Source organism: Hyperoodon ampullatus (genome assembly GCF_949752795.1).
Source record: "Hyperoodon ampullatus genome assembly, chromosome: 2".
In the NCBI taxonomy this organism is placed as follows: domain Eukaryota; kingdom Metazoa; phylum Chordata; class Mammalia; order Artiodactyla; family Ziphiidae; genus Hyperoodon; species Hyperoodon ampullatus.
This window is the reverse complement of record NC_136915.1, coordinates 164,969,938-164,991,140: the sequence shown is the minus strand read 5'-3', so window position 1 is coordinate 164,991,140 and position 21,203 is coordinate 164,969,938. Positions and strand designations below refer to the sequence as shown.

Below are 21,203 nucleotides of genomic sequence, written 5' to 3'. Positions count from 1 at the left end.
GAGAAAACCATAATTCAAAAAGAGACATGTACCAAAATGTTCATTGCAGCTCTATTTACAATAGCCCGGAGCTGGAAACAACCTAAGTGTCCATCATCGGATGAATGGATAAAGAAGATGTGGCACATATATACAATGGAATATTACTCAGCCATAAAAAGAAACGAAACTGAGCTATTTGTAATGAGGTGGATAGACCTAGAGTCTGTCATACAGAGTGAAGTAAGTCAGAAAGAGAAAGACAAATACCGTATGCTAACACATATATATGGAATTTAAAAAAAAAAAAATGTCATGAAGAACCTAGGGGTAAAACGGGAATAAAGACACAGACCTACTTGAGAATGGACTTGAGGATATGGGGAAGGGGAAGGGTAAGCTGTGACAAAGGGAAAGAGAGGCATGGACATATATACACTACCAAACGTAAGGTAGATAGATAGTGGGAAGCAGCCGCAGAGCACAGGGAGATCAGCTCGGTGCTTTGTGACCGCCTGGAGGGGTGGGATGGGGAGGGTGGGAGGGAGGGAGATGCATGAGGGAAGGGATGTGGGAACAGATGTATATGTATGACTGATTCACTTTGTTATAAAGCAGAAACTAATAAATAAAAAAAAAATAAAAATAAATAAAAAAAAAAAAAAAAGAAGAGTAACTCACTAAAAAAAAAAAAAAAAAAAATAGGTGATGGACCAAATTCGAGTCCCATGGGCCATAGTTTGCTGATTCCTGTACTAGGTATAAAAGTCAGTATTTTTCTTATTCATAATGTCTTCTTTTATAAAAATAAAACCAGTGTAAAGCTTGAAACTTACAAATACCAACAATTTTAAAGTAATTACAAAGAAATATGAATTTTTTCATAATCCATTTATACCAATGGCAGTATTTACATTTAAAATTATTTTTAAAGGATAATAGAATAGTATTTTCTGGACATTGTCTATAGACATACGTGTCTATTGCTCTAAGACAGAGTATGTGCCCAGTAAATATTAGTTAAATACATTTCAGAACCAACTTTTGATTCCCTATGAGTGTAATCTGTCAAATGTAATATATTCCTTACTATCTTTATATGAACACACTGAGCATAGTAAGGTGAACAGCCCTACTGACATTAGTTACCACACTCACTCTATTACATCTCAGTGATTGCAGAGTCTATTTAGATACGGCAAACCACTTGACCTCATATTAAATGGAAAAAAACTGCTATATTTTTTAGCTCCTATTTGCAGTTTCATCATTTCTTCCCTTTGTCAAGCTAGGAGCTATCACTTCTTGCTGCTGTCATTGAACCTATCTATTGAAATTTCCCTTCCCTTTATATTTGAAGAGACACAAACCAGACAACTAAGATTACAGGGGTTGTATATAAAAAAGTCAAAATAGACATGAAGTAACCCAAGAAGCTGGCCATTTGTGAATGTATGAGCTTTAGTCATTAATTTAATAGCATTTATTTTGTTCTAAAGCCTTTTTATTTTTCATTTCAGCCTTGGTTACTGACTACGTTTCAGCCATATGAGACTGCCAGAGGTTAAATTCTGTATAGGTGAAGTGTGAGCATAATATGAAACTATTATGAACAGTAGATTTAACTCAGATAAAGGGGAAAAAATCAAAATGGTACATGTGTACAACTGCTCCTAGAGTAACAGCCATTCTTACCTAAGTTTTAAATGTCTGATGTTAGCAACATATAGGCAAATTACCACATCTAAGGCAAATAATGGTACACTGAAGTTGCCTTTGTCAAATATTTATATTATAAAACACTTTACCAGATTGTTTTCTGTATACTGATATCAGTTATTTCTAAGTTGCAGTAAACTGCAGTCCTACTAAATTCACACTAGTGACAAGATGGACAGAGACTTTGATTTTATTCGAAGGAAACCAGAATGTCACCCCCAAATGTGCCTCTTTGACATAAAAATTATTTTGAGCTGAAGGCAACTAAAAAGCAGCAAATGAAGAAAAAGCTCTCTCCATCCTTCCCCTCTTTCTGCCTAAAAGCAGGGTATAAATGCTCTTTACTGGACACTCTAGACTCTTACCAGCCCACAGATGGCACTAGAGGAATCTGCAAACAAACTAGTTCCCTCTGTATATTTACCTTCCCACAGCTTGCTGTCCTTGGAAGCCTAAAACTGCTTTCCTCTGTCCTGTCTTTATTCTACAGATTATTGTTGTTTGTTAAAGATGCAATATAAGCCAGAGTTCTAAGCCACCTCTCTGAGTTACTCACTTCCCTGCGTTTCTCTCATGTATATATGAAATATAAATATTAATAAACTTGTTTTTCTTTTGTTAATCTGTCTCTTGTTATAGGGATCCCAGCCAAAACCTCAGAAAGGTAGATGGAAAAGGATTTTTCTTCCCCTACATAACCTCCTGATTAAGTCAAAAGTATAAGAAAGAGTGAATAAAGAGATTACATTTAAGAACATATTTTTTTCAAATTTTAAAGGGTTCAAAACTTCCCTCTCAACCCCCCAAAATGTGTACCCTACTTACTGGCAGCCCAGTGACTCACTTCTATATCAAAGTGAGACGGTCCTCCAGCAAGAGTAAGAGTAGGCTTCCTTTTAAGAACTCAGCTTTGCAGGTTAATTATTAACATGAAATATCAATATTTTATATGTTAAAGACCTCAGTTCCAATTTTCACTATAAACTTTGTTCACCAAAAATTACTACAACAACTTGGAGAGAAAATAAGATACTTTATTTGTTCTTGGTTCTCTAAGCTAGAGTCTCCCTATCACTGTGCAGCAGGTAAAACAAATTAAGTTAAACATGTGATTAATCCCCTCTGTCCTTAGGATAGTTGATTATAAGCTGGTTCTCCAACCCAGTCCTTACTCAACTGTTCCAAGAACAGAAGGAATAAATGTCTTGGTACAAATGCAACCCATTCACAGCACACTATGACAACTTATTGGTTAGGAAACTATAGACTAAATGTTTTTTTTTTTAAACCTTATTTTCTTTGATTCATAAACTATAAAAAATAAATAATGATGGTCTTCTCCTAAAGAATTAAAATGATAAATATTTCCTATTAGAAGTAAATTTCTTCTACTGGAAGTAAATATCTTCTTTGTAAAGCTCTTAACCTAAGACAGTGTCCCCAAAGTGCCATCTCAGACCAGCAGCATCAGTATCTCCTGAGAATGTTAGAAATTCTTGGCCCCAGCACAGACTACTGCATCAGAAACTCTGGGAGTGGGCCCAGCAATCTGTGTTTTAACAAGCCCTCCAGCTATATCTGAGGCCTACCAAAGTTTGATAACCACTGTCCTTAGGCATGTTAGTAAATCTGAAACAGTAAGAATATTGCCTAACATTTACTTAGTAGTTACAGTGTGCCACACAAAATGCTAAAAAATTGCAGATAAGTTCTCATTTCATCTCATTTAAAAGGATGAATTGAAACTACTGCTAATTAGGCTAGATAGCTGAAATAAATAAAATTATTTTTTTAAACTACATGAGACTTCACTCATTCAAATTGGTCTTCTTTGTCCCTATTCCAAATTAGTAGTTTTACTATAAAGATTTACAAAGGCCTTCCCCTATAGAGGTAGCCTCTATCATTCCACACGTGTGAATAATTACATTTCCTTATTTCTCCTCCACATATTTTAGCCGGAGAAGTTGCAAACCAAGCTTTATCTTCCCCCTAAACTTAAGCAAGTACAATGATAGCCAGCCTTTAACAACAATTACTACTTCTACCACAAACTTTACCAAGACATTATGAAAGACAGGATTTTGAACACAATGAAGTAACAGGAGAAAGTATATTAATGGCACTTCCCATCTTAAAAATCAAGTAGAGAAATAATAATCTATAGAAATTCAGAAGAAAAAACTTAAAAGAACCACTTCAAATACCTCCAGGAACCTAAAAGTCATAGCCTAAAGTGAACTCCCTCTTTAGTCAACTCCTTCAGCATTTTATCAGATCCCCACAAGCATTTATTATTTATTTTTTACCTTACATTTTAGTTTATTCTACAACTGAGTCAACAAACAGGAGAGCCCACTAGATATCAGGTAAACTACCCAGTGTTACAAGTACAAAGATGAAAAAGAATTCCCTGCCAAAGGTGCAAATACCTCTCTGACCACAGTCTCCATAGCACCCCGGCCCCCATCACTTGCTCTCTATTCTCACAACCCTTCATTCTTGTCCTCTACAAAGCTGATTCCACCACTTTTGCCTCTTTCTCAGACCTCTCCTATCTTTATTTCCTTCAGTATGCAGTTTAAATTCCACGGTCCGTAAGTTTAATCATTTTCGTCATCTAATATCTTTTTCTTTCACAGTCAAACATGAACACTAACCACCCTTTCTACCTGTCACTCTGAGATGACATATGGAAAAAGCATAAACTCTTAAGAACTCCTTTATCTCCTTGTCACTAAATATACAAACATGCCTGCCTTTGAACCCATTCTCTTCTCCTTCCCTCCTATTATGGAGGAGGAAGTGTCCTCCCTTCTAATGAAAGCAAAAAGTCTTACTTTGCTTTGGATTCAATCCGCATATGATCTAATTCTACAGATTATCTCATGTTTCCTCATTGGTTTTCATGGCAATAAACTCTCCTACTTTTCATTTTCATCTGAGAACCTTCTTGATCTGCTTTACGGGTTCCTCCTCGTCTACCTGATCTTTAAATGTTGGAGCTCTATGAGTCTACAACCATGATTTCAATTATCAACTGTACAAATTCCCATATTCATAGACCTCTTCTCTGTAAAACCAAAGAGCCTATGCATAATCTCCCATGTGCCTCCTTACCTTTAAACCTACTCTTCTTCCAGTATCCCTATCTCTGTAAATGACACCAATATTTTTCAGCCGAGCTCCTCAAGCCTAAAGCCTGGAAGCTATCTTCCTCTCCTTCAAGGACAACACCCATCAATCATCAAGTTTTGTCTACCTTAGTCCCCAAATATTTTTTTTAAATATTTATTTATTTATTTAGTTACGGCTGCATCAGGTCTTAGCTGCAGCACGTGGGATCTTTCATTGCAGTGCGCAGGCTCTTTGCTGTGGCGCATGGGCTTCTCTCTAGTTGTGGCATGTGGGCTCCGTAGTTGTGGTGAGTGGGCTTTCTAATTGTGGCATTTGGGCTCTCTAGTTGTGGTACACAGGCTCAGTAGTTGTGGTGCATGGGCTTAGTTGTTCCGGGGCATGTGCGATCTTAGCTCCCTGATCAGGGATGAATCCGCATCCCCTGCATTGGAAGGAAGGATTCTGAACCAATGGACCACCAGGGAAGTCCCCAGTCCCCAAATATTTTTTAAGTACTTCTTCACCTAAGCCCCACTGACCTTACCCTAGTACAGGTCACAAGTCATCATCATGTATTGATGCTATGCCTGGCCAGTTTCAACAACCACCTATATATTGGATCTCCCTACTTCCTACTCTTGCTTCTTTCAAATCCATTTTCCATGTTGTACCCAGTAGATGCTTTCATAGCACTTACAACACTTTATTCTATATATTGGCTTATAGGTTTGTCTCTCCAGTATTCTGTGTATCACTCTTATTTGTACTCTCAGCACTTAAAGTATTTGTTATGAACAGGTACAATTAAAAAAAATTAAAACAAAAATATCCTAGAAAAATACAAGTGAACATATATACATAACTGATCTCAGGACTGCAGAAAAATTTTCTCGATTTAAAAAAAAAAAGAAAAGAAAAACTAGAGCTTAGTTTTAAAAACTAAGAAGGGCATATAGCAACTACCTCCCGATGAAGCCTATTCCACTTCTACACACTGCTGACTACAAAGATCTTCCTTATATTAACCTTAAAATGTGGCTTCCAGCCGTTAGTCCTACTTTTATCTCTTGGTACCAAACAGAACCATTCTACTTCCTCTTTTACTTTGATTATTTGAAGAGAGTCGTTAGGTTAACAAACTCTACTATTCTCCAGGTAAATAATTTTATCATGAATAAAAGGCAGCATTCTAATTCTAAGCCTTTGTTGTGGGCATCTATTTTATGTTCTGATTAGTGACAAACTTACTAGTCTACTAAAATCTCAAATGCTAGCCTAACTAACACTTTCTTTGTGGTAATAAGCATAAAATGATTTGAGTTCATGGTTTCAATATGTACTACTGACAAGCCTCAGTGTAAGCAAGGGCAAAGGAAAATAAACAGGAAGAATAAGAGGAATTGAGATGAGAAGAGGAAAAAGGTAGGAAAGAGGCTATGGGGAAGAGAGAGGATGCAGCAATTTCTAACGCTTAAACTTAGACCGTGTGTATTTCATCTTTAGCCTGTATCTTGAATTGTCACAGAAGTAGGAAACTGATTAACACATGCTGACAATCTTGGACGCTTCTATTTTAAGTTGTTAACATTAACTTATTTTTCTGTCATGTGTCACTGGTGATTTACAGACTTCTTTTTTAGCCTAGGGATACTTTCTTCAAAGGAATACTTATCAGAAAGCAAATATGTAAAAGCAGGTTAAGGTAGACAACTGCTAGAGCCCCACCTGCTCTGGGTCCTCCCAGAGCATGCAGAAAGTTTTCCATTCATTCACGCATTCATTCAACAACTATTTACTAATGGGCGCCTACCATGTGCCAGGCATGGAGATACAGCAGGAAGTAAGGCAGATAAGATGCCCTCCCTGATGAAGCTTCAAGCCTAGAACACAATTTTTTAAATTACTGCTTTAAAAAATTGGTCCTGGGCCAAATTCTGAAGGAAAAAAAATCCTTTCCTCTGCACTCCCACTCCTCCCATTTCTCATCAACCCCAGATGGCCCGATAACTCTTTAGATAATAACAGAAATATCTTCTGACAAAAAGAAAAGTGCATAAGTCATCCTAAAAATCATACTTCTTCCTTACCAAGTAATTAATTACCTGGAGACAACCTATTTTTAAGTACAAATTTAAAACTCACAGCATTCTACAATAAAGAATATATTAAAAGGTACCCTAAACCTGGATCAGCACTGACTGTCATTATAAACTGAAGTTCAGTAAAACAACAATCCTTATAACTGGCTACTACAAAAAAATAAATATATGGCAAAAGTGACACTGGAACGTCATATCTACATTAAATTAAAAATAAAAAATTTTCATTATCGACGCCAAGTTAGACAAGACAGTAATAGGGATACAAAGTATCAAAAACTCAAAAGAATAACTTCTTTTGTTCGTCTCAAACAGTAAAGTGCTTTCAGAAACTTTTCCCAAGGTTTCAACAGATCCTGAAGGGACAAAAGAACAGCAGAACACAGGGCCCAGAATGTCTTAGTTCAAATCTTAGTTCTGTCATTTGCTAGCACTGTGTTGATCTCGGACAAGCTAGAAAATTTCTCTCTACCTCAATTCCTCATCTGTAGTATGAGATTAATAGCAATGCCTTATTCCACAGTAAAGATTAAATGAAGTTAGTGAAATACTTACAAGGTCATGTAAAATACTTACAATGGTGTCTGAAGAAAAGTAATCAAACACTACATTACCAGCAGCAAAAAAATGCCACCGTATATAATCATTTTCTTCTTATGAATTTACTAATGCCTGACGTAAGTCTATTTCAAGAGTTTGAGAAAATATAAGCAAAAATGTTAACATAATCTGTAAACTACAGAGGGAGTGTATAACAATTTTAACCAAAACAATCTAGGTACGCAACGTTCAAACCAAGAATTCAACAGCCACTGCTACTAAGTATTCAGTAAGTTTAAACAATGCAGTTTCATTCCTCTCTGGTGGTCATGAATACCTAATTCAAGAAAAAATGCAAAATGTTCCATTATTGCTATGTGTAAGAAAAGATCTCTATCCTTTCTATTACTTGGTGACGTTAACCTAGGACCATCTAGTATTTATGAGAATGAACTTCACTATAAGCCACTGATTTCCATGCCTTGTCTATTGTCTGTTAGTTGAGACATTGTCAAATAAACAAATGCTGCCACCTTGTGGACTCACGAGTATGGTGTTAAATAACCCAAAGTGATCCATAAGCAAAGGAAGACAAATTTTAAAAGTGAAAGTTTCCGGTTCAGCTTTTTCTCTCAGTGAGATTCTCACTGCAATAAATGACCAACACTAAATATATGTCATGCAATTTTACAGTAAGAATAATTTCTTTTACAATGTAATGAAATAATGCACCAAATTCAACACTATTTGTCATCTCTAACATGTCTTCACCCCTCTTCCCAAAAGAAATTCTTTATTAAATGTCCTAATTTGCAAGGAATTAAAAGCCTTTAAAATAAATTTATTATCAATGATGTGTCTGAATGTGAGAAACTAGAAAAAGCAAAAAATCACCAGGATTGTGAAAGTTTCAAAGTCCCTTCAATACTATGGATACTATGTTCCTTTGCTGCTGCCTACTATAGTTCTTCAAGCGTTCTGCCTGATAAACTGCTTAAAGTGGAAATTTTTCCTTCAGAAATGTTAGTTCAATGTAAATAAGAGAAAAGAATGGATGTCAACATGAAGATGGAACAACTAAAGGTACCTTTAACTTTTTTATTTTCCTTGAAATATTTTGATATAAGCAATCTCACTTTCAGTAAGTTATATTTCTAAACTGAAATCTTAAGTCTTCCTATAACAGTAAATGTCTGCCTCAGAAAACACAGCACTCTGATATAAATGTCTTTACATGATCAAGGTTTACTTATTTTTTAAAAAATAGGGCTTCCCTGGTGGCGCAGTGGTTGAGAGTCCGCCTGCCGATGCAGGGGACACGGGTTCGTGCCCCGGTCCGGGAAGATCCCATATGCCGCAGAGCGGCTGGGCCCGTGTGCCATGGCCGCTGAGCCTGCGCGTCTGGAGCCTGTGCTCCGCAACGGGAGAGGCCACAACAGTGAGAGGCCCGCGTACCGCAAAAAAACCAAAAAAACAAAAAAACAAAATTACATTATATCAAGCTGAAATGGCTTTCAGGAATGAAGAATAGCTCTTACTCTTTTTTGAATATCTAGAGATGTATAACCAATCCTACATATTCTAACTAGAAATGCTGCTTTTGTAATATGAAGTTAAGAAGGAAATTTTGTTTTTGGTTATTTGTTCATTTTTCAATGGAGAAGAAAATACAATATAGGATGAATTCACAATGGTCAGGGACATTAATCGTTATTACAACAGAGTTCTAATCTGCATTATATTTCAGTTGGGTAGAGCCATATAATTATAAGTAAATGTGTACATAGCAGATCAGTATTATTTCTTCTATATAAAGGCACTGAAATAAAATTGAGAGCTCTCCTGAATCCAAGCATCAAAGCTGGCCTGTTCATGATTACACTCCTAGCCTCTCCCACACCAGGTAGTCAATGAATTTTTGTTAAATAGGTTAATTACTAATTTAATTAATTAGTTAAACAAAACCCACAATTTACTGCATTTTAAAACTTTAATCACTCCACTGCCTGATTAGGAAAACTTACACTTCCAACATATAGAAAAATAAATAAATGTATGATTTTTGTCTTGTTACCAAGTTAAACAACAAGCTTGAATACAATAAAAGATTTAATGCAATAGTCTCTTTAGCTAATGGCCTGAATTTCAAGATCAATATTCATATACATAAGTAAAAATCTCAGTCATGAAAATGAAAAAGCACATGTAGTTTCAGTAATTCTTAAAAAGCTAAAAATTGTCAAATTCCTGATCCACATCAAAAACATTTTTTTAAGGCTTCTTCATTCTACTTAGAAAATTTGAACATAGACTAGCAATTTTTTTTTTTTTTTTTTTTTTTGCAGTACGCAGGCCTCTCACTGTTGCAGCCTCTCCCATTGCAGAACACAGGCTCCGGACGCGCAGGCTCAGCGGCCATGGCTCACGGGCCCAGCCACTCCACGGCATGTGGGATCCTCCCGGACCAGGGCATGAACCCCTGTCCCCTGCATCAGCAGGCGGACTCTCAACTACTGCGCCACCAGGGAAGCCCCTAGACTAGCAATTTGATGATTCCAAGGGACTACTGCTAATTGTGTTAGAGGTGATAAAGCCCCGTGGTTATACAATATCCATATTTTAAGACAGAGATTCTTAAGAATCTACAGTTGAAATGACATAATACCTGGGATTTGCTTCAAAATACTTAAGCAAAGAAAGTAAGAATGAAGAGTATAAACAAGGCAAGTATAGCAAAATTTGGATCACTGATGAGTCTGGGAGATGATTGTATAAAGGATTCTATTCTTTCCATCTTTATGTATATAAGAAAATTTATTAAAAATTTTCAAAGAATGGTCAAGATGATGAAGATAAAAATAATGTAAATTAATAACAAAAAGATAACTAGAAAACCTCAATATTTGAAAACTAATGTCTCAGTAATCCATGAGTCTAAATAAAATCAAATTTGAAATTTAAAAGATTTTTGAAATGAGTGAAAATGAAAAATATATCTTGATATAATAACAATGAACAATCTAAAAAGAAAATTACAGACACAATTTCATTTACACAAGCATCAAAAAAATATTTAGGAATTAACAAAGGAGGTGACTTGTACAATGAGAACTACTAAACACTGCTGAAAGAAACTAAGACATAAATGAAAACATACCCCATGTTCATGGACTGGAAGGCTGAATATTGTTAAGATGTCAAATACTACCCAAAGTGATCTACAGATTTAATGCAATTCCTATCAAAATCCCAATGACTTTTTTTTTTCAGAAATAGGAAAGCCCATCCTAAAATTCACATGGATTTCCAAAGGACCTGAAGTAGCTAGAGGACTCATACTTCCTGATTTCAAAACTTACTACAAAGCTACAGTAATCAAAAAACATAGATAAAAACAGACATATACGCCAATGGAATAGAAGAGAGAACACAGAAATAAACCCTTGCATATATGGTCAAAGGATTTTTGACAAGAGTGCCAAGACCATTCACTGGAGAAAGGACAGTTTTTTCAAAAAATAGTTCTGAGAAAACTAGATATTCACATGCAAAAGAATGAAGTTAGATCCTTACCTGAAACTATATACAAAAATTAATTCAAAATGGATCAAAAACCTAAATCTAAAACCATAAAACTCTTTTCACAACTTGGGATTTGACAATGATTTTTTGGATATGACACCACAAGCACAAGCAACAAAAGAAAAAATAAACAAAAAGACTTCATAAAAAATCTTAAACTGTATGCATTGACAACAGACAATATCAACAGAGTAAAAAGGCAACCCACAGAATGAGAGAAAATATTTATAAATCTGATAAAGGATTAATATTCAGAATATATAGAAAGCTCCTGAAACCAACAATAAAAAACAAACTCAATTCAAAAATGGACAAAGGACTTGAAAAGACATTTTCCCGAAGAAGATATGCAAATGACCAATAAGCACGTGAAAAGACATTTAACATCACTAATCATTAGGGAAATTCAAATCAAATCTAGGCAATCAAACCTAACCTCATACCCAGTAGAATGGCTACTATCAAAAAAACAAAATAAATACTGGCAAAGATGTGGAGAAATTGGAACCCTTAGGCTCTGCTGGTAGAAATGCAAAATGGTATACCCCTGGTGGAAAATAGTATGGCAGTTCCTCAAAAAATTAAAAATAGAATTACCATTTGATCCAGCAATTCCATTTCTGGGTATATGCCCAAAAGAATCGCAAGCAAGGTCTCAAAGAGATAGTTTTACACCCATGTTCACAGTAGCATTATTCACAGTAGCTAAAACATGGAAGCAACACAAGTATCCATTGACAGACAGATGACCATAATGTGTTATACACATGCAATGGAATGTTATTCAGCCTTAAAAAGGAAGGAAATCCCGACATATGCTATAGCATGGATGTACACTGATGACACCACACTAAGCGAAATAAGCCAGTCACAAAAAGACAAATATTGCACCATTCCACGTATATGAGATACTTGCAATAGTCAGAATCATAGACAAAGAAAGTAGAATGGTGGTTGCCAGGACTAGGGGCAAGAGGGAACAAGGAGTTATTGTTTAATGGGTACGGAGTTTCAGTTTTACAAGATGTCAAGTATTAAAGAGATGGATGGTGATGACAGTTGCACAGTATTATGAATGCATTTAATACCGCTGAACAGTTATTAAGATGGTAAATTTTATGTCATGTGTATTTTACCAGAATAAAAAAAATTCTGGAAAAAAGAAAAGATATCAATCACATCAAAATTTGTGAGATGCAGTTAATGCAACACTTGGAGGGAAATTTATAACACAAATTATCTATATTAGAAAAGAAGAAAGGTTTCAACTCAATCACTTCAGTTTCTACCTTAAGAAACTAGAAAGATAAGAGCAAATTACTGCTAAAGAAAGCTGAAAATGGGAAATAATAAAGTTAAGAGTAGAAATTAATGAAACAGAGAACAGAAAAACAGTATCAATAAACCAGGAGCTGGTTCTTTGAGAAGATAAATAAAATTGAAAACTTCTAAGCCAGACTATTAAGTATATAAAAAAAAAGGGAAACAAATTTCTGAAATCAAGGATGAGAAAGGAAAAATCATTACAGAATCTAAAGACATCAAAAGGATAATAAAGGAATACTATAAACACTTGTATGCCAGTAAATTCAACAACCTAGATGAAGTGGACAAATTCCTTGAAAGGCACAAACTAAAAATAATGCTCAATCAAGAAGAAATGGATAACCTGATTAGCCTTACATCTCTTCTAAAAATTGGATTTGTATTTAAAAATCTTCCCTCAAAGAAAACTCAAGACCAAGATGACTTCACTGGGGAATTGTACAAAATATGTAAGGAAGAAATAACACCAATTCTTTACAAACTCTTCTAAAAAACTGAAGAGGAGAGAGCATTTATTAGGAGAGCACACCTTGTCATTAAAACCACACAAAAGAATTACAAGAAAACAAACTGCAGCCCTATGAGGCGGATACTAACAATCATTACATTTTAGAGATAAATTGAGGACTAAAGAGATTCCGAAACTTGCCTAAGACTGCAGAGCTAAAAATTGGCAGGCAACCGGGATTTCAGAAGAGGCTCTTAACCATAACACTATAACTGCTTCTCAAATTCAATTAAATTCTAGACACTCCTGCAAAAGAGAATAGTAAGAAAATAGTATGCTGCCCCATACTTACCTAGAAACTATGCTGGAACCATTATAGAGATCACTAGCATATGATAATGTAGCCAAAGGTCGTACTGAATTATATCGAGTAAACTTGGACAAGCATTCCTGAAATTCATCCAACTGGCTCGCAGTTCGACTGTCATCTGTATGAAGAAAACAAAATAAAATAAATGAATTGAACTGCAAAATAAGTCAAAGAGCAATATCCACAGACTAAAAACTATATTCTACACACAAACAACAACTCTTCAAGAGTACTTAGAGAGGACTAACATACACAAATTAATGAGCTGATCTTTCAACTTTTAAGAAAAATTTCTCAGTGGTTCTTGAAAGACACTCTCTTTCAACACCAGTAAGAACATACTGTGAATTCTTTTTCTTTTTTAAGCAATAATTTCTTGCAAAAACAAAAAAAAGTACCTCTGATCAAGAGAAGTTAAATCATTTATTAAAACAAAATCCCTTATCAATGAAGAAGGTGAGGGTGGAGAGACAAGTATATATACTGGACAGGGTATTTGTTAAAGGAACATGTTTACAGGGATACATCTTCATGTTCATGTTTATTTATAGTCAAAACACAATTAATAATAACATAATTCAGATTAAAAATTGATTTTTAAGTAAAAAGAAAGTGAAATATTTGTTCACATAATACTTTGAAGTGTTTCAAATCCAAATATGGGACGAGAGTAAAAAACTGTAGTGCATGAATTATTAATTTTCAAAATCAAACTTAAAATAGGTTCACTCAAATGTCTTGGTAGAATATGGAAAACAATAATTCCATCCAACAGAACTCTTTACAAATACTTTGAATAAAGTCCATTTCAGTAAACTATTCATAACTAAATGATGTAGAATTTAAATCACAAAATCAGGTTATAAAGGACCTGAGAAGACAGCTAATTTACTCTCCAATGTAGAAACAGGCCTACAGTGAAAGCATGAATAAAAACACTGTTTTTCAAAACTGCTTAAAGTTTGGACTTGCATTTTCCCTTCCAAAGAAAGAAAAGAACACAATTACTTTAGTTAGCTTTCTATATTGAAACTTGAAATAAGCCTGTTACAACACTGTGTTTTTATACCTTCTTCCTTATTCTTAGCTCATATACATATACACACACAGAACTTTTTAAAGGTAAACTTTTGTAATTTCCCTTCTTAAATGTCCTCTGAAAATACTAGTAAGCAAAAAGAAATTAAGCTGTAAGAATCATTAAGTCAAAAGAGTTACTATTACTCTACTATATGACATATAATAAAGAATTTATTTATTTTATCTGGAGATTTCCTGTTATCTTGAATTGCTGACATGAAGAACTTTATCTAACAATTATTATAAAGAAAAACAATTATTTGAGGAAACTAAGTAAGCTTCTGTCCCTAATATTTTACATTTTAAAGATTTAAACACTAACTTAACATAGTCATCTAACAACCTACATTAAAAGGGCTCAATTTTGTAGTGTTTCCATTCTAGAAAATGCAGAAGGAACAAACCCAATTAGCATGAAATATCAAAATGTTATTGAGCTAAAGTACTTGGTCCACAAAAATTATTCTCAGGAAGTTCAACATATTATAAATAAAACATAGGTTACTGCAAAAGGGGGGGGTATCAACTGTACTGCAAAGTAGTTTGGATACAACATGCATCCAACCATGTAACTGGTTCTTTTTATATATAACCCTATTACCGTGAGCTACTTAATGTAGTAAATACTGAAAAGACAGTTACTTTATAGCTAACCATTTAAAAATTCTTTTAATATTAATATATTCTTTCAACATTTTGACATCAATCCCTAAGTACATAAAATTCACAAGCATTTAAGAATATCTATTCTGCAGAAGATCACAATCCTTTTCTAGGGTAGTTGAACTTCTGGCCATCATATCCACTCATTTAACACCTACTTTCAACAGAAGTTATAAAAATAACACTAAAAGCAGTTATTTCAGTATCAGAAAGCACAGAGGTTAGATTTCACTTATCTCGTTGTAAAAAGGTAGGATTTTGTTTGCTTGGTTGGTTTATGATCAATATCCATACATATCTCATGGCATATCACCTCTCCTATTTTAATTACAGATTAGTTTGCAAAAGTGTGTTCAGTGTCTCTTCTCTCTTCTAATGCTTTATAATTTAGCTTCTCTTTCAATTACAATTAAGAGTTCAAATCATTTATTTCTTAGTCTTCATGTCTCATTTTCATAGATGAAAATAAAAGTTGGGGATGGGGAGTGTATTCTCATTTGAAAATATACAAAAGGACAATCAAACTCTTAGGTACCCCATTACAAAGAAGTTTAAATTTCCTCTTTACAGCCAAGGACACTAGGAGGGACTCCATATTCAGCAATATGATTAGTGTAGACACTGCAAATTTGTTAAGTTAAATTTGAGATTCCTAAAAACTAAAGACAACATGTGTTAAGTACAATACAGACATGTCTACAAAAATAAAAATCTAATCTTCCTCCTGGTTTTAACTTACTAGTCTACCTCCCTATAAAGCTATATCTCCAAAACAAATTAAATTGGTTTCTGATTACCTTTACTATCCTACAGCATGCTTATGCTATAGTTATTTACAAATTATTAATCAATAGCCTACTCCAATCTCTCTTTCCCATCTTGCTCTCTCTCTTTCATTGTTGTGGCCTCTCCCGTTGCAGAGCACAGGCTCCGGACGCACAGGCTCAGTGGCCATGGCTCACGGGCCCAGCCGCTCCGTGGCATGTGGGATTCTCCTGGACTGGGGCACGAACCCGTGTCCCCTGCATCGGCAGGCGGACTCTCAAGCACTGTGCCACCAGGGAAGCCCCCCTCTCTCTTTTTTTTAATGTCTGCCATTTGCCTGTGGTTGTATTTCAACATCACACCAACAAATAACACCTGAAAGGGTTAACATGAACCCTCTGCCAGTCAGTAGAATGTAGGTCTAAGACCACTTTCAATGTAACAGCTCCCTACTATAGTTTATAGACTATTACAGAAGTTTAATAAGGGGCTCAATTCTCAAGACAATACAATGAGAGCTTTCCATCTGTATGAAAACTGTTGACTATTAATTTCAAACACACTTATAAACAAAGCTTAGCTTTCTTCTAGTCTTCAAAGGAAAAATGCTATGTGAATCTATATACATTTTTCTGCCACCTCCAGTCCTGAGGCAAATTTCTCCAAAGATTCTCTCTCTATAATGTGTGGATTATAATACAAACATGCCTATTCAAGAGAAAACCGAGGCAAAATTTTTAACAATTAATAAAATATCAGACATTTTTTTCCTTGGTGGTCCTCATTTTGAGCAGGTGTATTACAAATGACATCAATTAATTGAGAATCTAACTTATACCAAGCATTGTATTTTACATGCATCATCTATAAACCTTAAAAAAAAAAACCTGCTGGGTCGGTATCAATGTCCCTACCGCACTGGCGAGCAAAGACACCAAGAAAGGCTAAAGATCAGAGAACTAACAAAAAGGGAACAGAACTCCGTTACTTTTCTATAGCAATAAAAGTATTCTAAACTATTGTGTACAAATCTTTGCATAAGTTATTTCCTCTACTTTGAATATGTTTCTAATTACCTTTTTTAGTTAAATAATACTAGCCTTGACTAAATACAACATCTCTGAAATCCCTACAGGAATCATTTTCTTACATTTCTCCATTTTCAATGTGGCATGGCTTTTTCACTCCCAGTTATATTAGTGGATATTCTTCTCTATACCCTTAATGCCCTTTGCATATGTATATAACATAAAATATCACATAGAATTATTTACCTGTTGCTTTCCCCCACTAAATTCATAATACTCCTTGATGACAAGAACAAGTACTTTCATCTTTTTATTCTTAGCACAGAGGATATTGCTTAGAACTTAATAAATGCTGAAGAATAGAAGGCAACTGAATGGAACTTATTTTTGCTAGCTACATATTCATGGCTGGTTTGTTTTTAACTTTATACAGCTCACTATATACAGATTAAAAATTCCCAAATAAAGAAAGAGAACAAAAATAGATATGGAAAAGCAATATTCTCCAAGATGTCTAAGAACCTCCACAATACTATGCTAGACTATGTTGAAAATAGACACTTTTGCTTTCCATAAATCCAGCATAAGAAGCTAGATATGGATATGAAATATGAATCTGAGATATTTTAAGAAGTTCTGAATGTACCTGAGATACGAGACATCCTTGTAGAAAAGTAACACTGCTCTAAGTCTTCAAAATGAGCAGTGAGTCGTTTTCGTCTTGATGCTAATGTGCTGTTATACCAGGGCTGTTTCTTTGTCTAAGGTGATAACAAGAAAAGACACTTGTAACTCAGAACAAATCATACTATTTCTCTGCACAGAATATCCAAATCCTTGAATATTTAATTTCAAAAGTTCACATTAAAATACTTACAAATAGCAAAATCCCGTAGTTCTTAGACCGTATTTTGAATTCTTATTTTAAAGGGAAAGGAGGTCAATTTTATGAGAATAAAATGAGAATCTTCTTTCAACTCTCCAAATTAAATGAAGATATAATTCATTATAAAGGCTATTCTAAAACTTAGAATTTTGAGAATTTTACTTTAATATGCATCAACTGTTAGAGAACAATTACCAAAAGAAAACTAGTTACTGCCTCATCATCCCTATATTGCAACCTATACCTTGTGAATAATAGGAACACTGCTTGGCTGTACAGAATAGGTATTTAAATTAATACTGATTATTAGGTTAAGAGGTAGTTAATATCTATAGTCTGACATATACATTAGAAGACCCAAATAACTAAATCACACACACACACACACACACACACACACATACTTAGAGAACAACAACAAATCTGAAATACACTGGAATATAAATCTTATTTAAAAAGTTTATAATCCTAAATATATAATATCACCAACACCATGTTAATTAAAAGGGTATGAAAACCCTTCCACAAATGGTTACTAACCATTATGCTTGTGGCACATTAACAGATAAAGAGATAAGACACATAATGAGATCCTGAGATGACATAAGTTCACCAATAAGAATACCAGAAGTGCAAATGTATTAAGTAAGAAATATTAAGTTACTACAATGAACAAAAAACACTTATCTAAAGTGAACTCCTGCTAAAAGTAGATGGTAACTAAGAATTATTTTAAAGCTGTGTTTGGATCAAAAGAAAATAAGACTATTTTCCAAAAGATAAACAACCAAACAGGAAGCTGAACTCAGAGAGGTAACGGTAAACAAAATATAAGAGTGTAGAAAAGGGGAAACAAGAGGACAATCTGATTTGAGGACAAATACCTACAAAAGAACAAGTATTAGATTTGGAGGATAAAAAGAATTTGCAAAGTGGAAGAAAAATCTGAAAGAATTACTCAAATTGAAGGAATAAAGTCAAGAAGACAGAAAAATTTGTAAGAGAAGAAAAGAGACAAAGGAGACAGAATAATAAGGTTTATTCCAGAAAAAGAATTCAGAATAATAATAGTGAAGGTGATCCAGGACCTCAGAAAAAGAATGGCGGCAAAGATCGAGAAGATGCAAGAAATGTTTAACAAAAACCTAGAAGAATTAAAGAACAAACAAACAGAGATGAACAATACAATAACTGAAATGAAAAACACACTAGAAGAAATCAATAGCAGAATAACTGAGGCAGAAGAACGGATAAGTGAACTGGAAGACAGAATGGTGGAATTCACTGCTGCGGAACAGAATAAAAAAAATCAATGAAAAGAAATGAAGACAACCTAAGAGACATCTGGGAAAATATTAAATGCAACAACATTCACATTATAAGGGTCCCAGAAGGAGAAGAGAGAGAGAAAGAACCTGAGAAAATATTTGAAGAGATTAGAGTCAAAAACTTCCCTAACATGGGAAACAAAATAAACACCCAAGTCCAGGAAGCACAGAGCATCCCAGGCAGGATAAACACAAGGAGAAACACGCCAAGACACATAGTAATCAAACTGGAAATAAAGACAAAGAAAAATTACTGAAAGCATCAAGGGAAAAACAACAAATAACATACAAGGGAACTCCAATAAGGTTAACAGCTGATTTCTCAGCAGAAACTCTACAAGCCAGAAGGGAGTGACATGACATATTTAAAGTGATGAAAGGGAAGAACATACAACCAAGATTACTCTACCCGGCAAGGATCACATTCAGATTCGATGGAGAAATCAAAAGCTTTACAGATAAGCAAAGGCTAAGAGAATTCACCACCACCAAACCAGCTCTACAACATATGTTAAAGGAACTTATCTAGGTGGGAAACACAAGAGAAGAAAAGGACGTACAAAAACAAACACAGAACAATTAAGAAAATGGTAATAGGAACATACATATCAATAATTACCTTAAATGTGAATGGATTAAATGCTCCAACCAAAAGACACAGGCTTGCTGAATGGATACAAAAACAAGACCCATATATATGCTGTCTACAAGAGACCCACTTCAGACCTAGGGGCACATACAGACTGAAAGTGAGGGGATGGAAAAAGATACTCCATGCAAATGGAAATCAAAAGAAAGCTGGAGTAGCAATACTCATTTCAGATAAAATAGACTTTAAAATAAAGAACATTACAAGAGACAAGTAAGGACACTACATACTGATCAAGGAATCAATCCAAGAAGAAGGTATAACAATTGTAAATATATATGCACCCAACATAGGAGCACCTCAATATAAAAGGCAACTGCTAACAGCTATAAAAGAGGAAATTGACAATAACACAATAACAGTGGGGGACTTTAACACCCCACTTACACCAAACGACAGATCATCCAAACAGAAAATTAATAAGGAAACACAAGCTTTAAATGACACAACAGACCAGACAGATTTAATCGATTTTATAGGTATTTAATATTTAATAATACTGATATTTAATTGATTTTCTTCAATCCAAAAACAGCAGATTACACTTTCTTCTAAAGTGTACACAGAACATTCTCCAGGATAGAACACATCTTGGGTCACAAAGCAAGCTTCAGTAAATTTCAGAAAACTGAAATCATATCAAGCATCTTTTCTGACCACAATGCTATGAGATTAGAAATCAATTACAGGGAAAAAAATGTAAAAAACACAAACACATGGAGGCTCAACAATACGTTACCAAATAACCAAGAGATCATTGAAGAAATCAAAGGGGAAATCAAAGAGCACCTAGAGACAAATGACAATGAAAACACGACAATCCAAAACCTATGTGATGCAGCAAAAGCAGTTCTAAGAGGAAAGTTTATAGCAATACAAGCCTACCTCAAGAAACAAGAAAAATCACAAACAAAAAACAAAAAATCTAACCTTACACCTAAAGGAACTACAGAAAGAAGAACAATCAAAACCCAAGCTTGGCAGAAGGAAACAAATCATAAAGATCAGAGCAGAAATAAAAGAAATACAAGCAAGGAAAACAAGAGCAAAGATCAACAAAACTAAAAGTTGGGGTTGTTTTGTGTGTGGTAAATGGGCCTCTCACCGCCGTGGCCTCTCCCACCATGGAGAACAGCCTCCGGATGCGCCAGCAGCCATAGTTCACGGGTGCAGCCGCTCCACGGCATGTGGGATCCTCCCGGACCGGGGCACAAACCCGCACCCCCTGCACCAGCAGGCGGACCCCCAACCAATGAGCCACCAGGGGAGCCCTAAAAGCTGGTTCTTTGAGAAGATAAACAAAATTGATAAACCATTAGCCAGACTCATCAAGAAAAAGAGGGAGAGGACTCAAATCAATAAAATTAGAAATGAAAAAAGGAGAAGTTACAACTGAAACTGCAGAAATGCAAAGCATCCTAAGAGACTACTACAGACAACTCTATGCCAATAAAATAGACAACCTGGAAGAAATGGACAAATTCTTAGAAAGGTATAACCTCCTAAGACTGAACCAGGAAGAAATAGAAAATATGAACAGACCTATCACAAGTAATGAAATTGACACTGAGATTAAAAATCTTCCAAGAAACAAAAGTCGAGGACCAGATGGCTTCACAGGGGA

General features: G+C 34.8%; 1 protein-coding gene across 1 annotated transcript in view; it reads right to left on the bottom strand.

Moving 5' to 3' along the window:
* The window catches only part of COP1 (COP1 E3 ubiquitin ligase), a gene marked incomplete at its 5' end in the record, with an annotated part of 242,055 nt that overhangs the window by 105,493 nt on the left and 115,359 nt on the right, over positions 1 to 21,203 (bottom strand). The window contains 2 exons of the mRNA XM_079698724.1: positions 13,163 to 13,298; positions 17,363 to 17,477. Of these exons, the coding sequence (XP_079554850.1) occupies positions 13,163 to 13,298; positions 17,363 to 17,477 (251 nt within the window). The remainder of the gene's footprint in view (positions 1 to 13,162; positions 13,299 to 17,362; positions 17,478 to 21,203) is intronic.